The sequence below is a fragment of the Microtus ochrogaster genome, chromosome 19, assembly GCF_000317375.1.
Source record: "Microtus ochrogaster isolate Prairie Vole_2 chromosome 19, MicOch1.0, whole genome shotgun sequence".
NCBI classification, from domain to species: Eukaryota; Metazoa; Chordata; class Mammalia; order Rodentia; family Cricetidae; genus Microtus; species Microtus ochrogaster.
Genome location: NC_022021.1, coordinates 30,486,044 through 30,489,588, shown reverse-complemented (window position 1 = coordinate 30,489,588; position 3,545 = coordinate 30,486,044). Strand labels below are relative to the sequence as shown.

The 3,545-nt window shown below is 37.4% G+C and overlaps 1 protein-coding gene across 1 annotated transcript in view; it reads left to right on the top strand.

Annotated features, from left to right (window-relative positions):
* Dnajc21 (DnaJ heat shock protein family (Hsp40) member C21) overlaps positions 1–3,545 on the top strand; it is a 22,639-nt gene that overhangs the window by 8,531 nt on the left and 10,563 nt on the right. The window contains exons 7-8 of the mRNA XM_013349703.2: positions 2,113–2,271; positions 2,665–2,707. Coding sequence (XP_013205157.1) covers positions 2,113–2,271; positions 2,665–2,707 — 202 coding nt within the window. The remainder of the gene's footprint in view (positions 1–2,112; positions 2,272–2,664; positions 2,708–3,545) is intronic.

The window sequence follows — 3,545 nt, the reverse complement described above, 5'->3', positions numbered from 1 at the left end:
TTCTCACATTGTAAAGTCATCAGTGATTTAAAAAAGTTAGCTGCCACAAGTTTTTGAAAATGCCAGTGTTTCAAAAGGTAACTGCTAAAAATAAAATTCAGCAGAAGAGAAATTGAGGATTTCAAAACTATTCAATGTTACAAACAAAAAGTGTGAAATACCATTCTTTGGTCTAGATAAGCTGTTCCCTTTACATTAATTAACATTCCAATGGCTTTTTGAAAACTTTAAAATGTTGAAAATCATTAGGCAAAAACAAAATTATATATGCATATGGATGTATCATACAAATGAAACCTTTAAAGGAAATTGAAGTCAACTAACAGCTGATTAAAGATACCTAGTTACCTTTAAAAAAGGTTAGTGTTGAATGTACAAGTACAGAAATACTATGGAACTTTAAAAATTAGAAGACAATCTATTTTCCAGTCTATAAATATTACATCTTTCTGATTTCCTTGTTCAAGTGAGACCAAATCTAACCATCTCTGCACTGTTGTGAGGCTTCTCCCACCATCACGTTCCCTCCCAGCGGCTTGTTGCTAGGAGTTTTAAACTCCTAGGGAGTTTAAAGTTGTCTGCTGAGGTAGAAGTGCTTCCTCTTGTGAAGAGCATGGGAGACTGAGCACTTCAGTCCAGAAGAGAGTGGCTTGTGGGCATCAGAGAGAGGCACTAGATGTCCCACAAGAGGGTACCCAGGAGTAAGAGAAGCAGCAGAGATATAAACAAAACAGAATGCAATAGTCAGAGAGTAAAATTGTAAAATAAAATTGTTGTTTATTTTGGAAATAATTAAGCCTAAAGAAAAGTTAGAGGAATAGCATATGGTGCACATTAACGCATTGCTTACACACTGTTCATTTGCATGCTTGCTCACTAGCACCTGTGTAGACATGTAAGCATGCATAAGCATACAGTTTTTTCTGAATAATTTTAAAATTACATATATAATGCTTCTTTATCTCTAAATATCTCTCCATATAATTTTTCAATAACAAGGAAAGTTTGAAATGATTTTCTAAACTGTTCTGGTATAATAAAAATTCAGGAAGTTAGAAATTGAGATAAAGGCCAGGTAAATCCAAGGAACAGCTGAGAGTCAACTGGCTGACCCTCTCTCCATGTTTTTCCCAGTCCACCAGCACCAGACACCCTGCCCCCAAATCTTTTTTTCTCTCTTTCCCAGTTTATTTTTTTCTACTGTGGAATTTTATTTATTTATTTACTGTTTTGTTTTTGGGCAGGGTTTCTCTGTGTAACAGAGCACTGCTTGTCCTGGAACTCGCTCTGTAGACCAAGCTGGCTTCACTCACAAAGATCCACCTGTCTCTACCACCCAAGTGCTGGGATTAAAGGTGTGCGCCACTACACATGCAACCATGTCCTTATCATTTTGAGTATTTATTTTTAACTCAAGATACCTTGATTTCCCCAGGGGATCAAGAATTTTACATGAACTAAATGGCCACACAGTTTGCTGCTGGGGTTTTGTTACTGTTTCTGTGGCACTGAAGATCGAATGCAAGGGTTCTCTGCAGGCTAGTCAGCACTGTACCACAGGCTACATTCTGAGACTGGTTCCGACTTGACAGTTTGATGTCTTTGTTTTCTATATATTATGTAGGTTGATATTTAGGATATCTGCCTGAACCCTCATTTAAGGTAGTAGGAAAGAGTTGAGAATATGATGTTGAAAAAGTAAAAGGAAGTAAAACTTGTTCTTTGAGGCTTAACACCACGTCTTCTCTAGGTCCCACTGTCTTCTCTAGGTCCCACTGTCTTCTTGCAGTTAGGATACGTGCCTTACTGTAGCATGGCCTGGAACAGAGACACACTAAGCAGATACTTAGTGATTAAAAAAATCAAAATAAAAAAATGGAGAATTTGGCAAGAAAATGCATTTAAGTAAAATGGAATTAGTAAGGGAATGCTGGTGTTGGGAAGAAAGAACTCCTTCATGGTCTAGCTGGGCTGGTGATGCAATCCCAAGAGACTTGTATTGCTCTGTATAAAATCGTGCATGTGGCAGGTCCAGTGGTTCTGTCATCCCTCAGTGTACCTGTGCACATGTGGTTACCATAGTACAGCACTCATGCCACATTGTGCTTTCAGCATGAAGAATCACGAGAAGTCAAAGAAGCATCGAGAAATGGTCGCCTTGTTAAAGCAGCAGTTGGAGGAAGAGGAAGAACATTTTTCAGGAGCGCAAATGGATGAAAATTTATTGGATGCCAATTCTGAGGAAGAAATAGAAGATACACCAAAGCAAAAGTAATTCACAGGATTAAATGCCCATTACCCTTTTGTCTCGTTAGAGAAGATAGTGAAGTGTGTTTTCTCCCAAGGAGGTTGTTACCTTCTGTTGTCTGTATCTCCTCCTGTTTACAGGGACCGCAGTGTTACAGTGGGTAGAGACCACATGTCTGATATCTTTTAGACTATCCAATGACTGACTGTTGAAAGCATTTTTTCCTTAGGCAGTTGACATGCTAATTACTGCTTGTCTTGTGTTCTCTAAAATAGGGCCATTTTCCTGTCATTTTAATGCTTTATGATACACATTTTTAGTATTTCTTTACCATTCTATTTCAGTATTTTTTAGTTTTACTTAATAGATCTTCACAAAGTTACATACTTTACATTTTGATTTATATTTGCTCTTAGGCTTTCTAAAAAACAGAAGAAAAAGAAACAGAAATCAGCCCAGGTATGTTGAAAGATTTTATTCTCTACTTTCTAACTCCTACAATAAATACATTTGAAATAATATAGTACCCGTTGTACATTGGAAGTGCACTTTGTTATTTAGTATACTCCGTATTTGGTGCTTCACTGTTATTCTATGTTGGTAGTAAAATGATTTTCTGCGTGTGTCCATGTGTATGTGATGTGTGTACATGTGTACTTATGGATGTGGTTGCCTTTCCACACACACATTTGGCTGCTAGGGGAAGGTCTTGGGTATCCCCTATCACTTTCTGCCTCATTCCTTTGAGACAGAGTCTCTCACTGAACCTGAAGCTTTATCTTTGAACTGGGTTGGAAGCCAGCAAGTCCTTGGGTCCTCACTGCCACCCTTCCAGTCGTGGGATTACAGGTGCACATGAGATAATGTCCGTCTTGTCCTGTGGGAGTTCATGCTGTGCAGTGTGTGCTCTTCACCCTCTAAAATTGTTCAAAAGGAAGTGTTTTCAGGTTTTAGTACATTTTCCTCCTTATGTGTATGTAACTTACTTATTGTTACATATTTGGAGATTTTGCATGTAGAATTTCTCTGATTGGAATTAACTGAGTGTCTTTTTTTAAAAGTTAAATATATCTGATGATAGTTATCGATATCAGTCAAGATAACAATTTAAAATCTTGACATAGGAAAATCTGGGTTTTGATCATTGCATATGTAAATTTAATCTATCATAGAAGACTTTAATCTTTATTTTTAAAGAATAATTTTGCTGTGATCATTTAGAATGGATCACAGACCCAAATGTTAGGCTGAAATGTGGACCTTTCTGAGAGGAGCAAGGCTAAGACTCACCTACTTG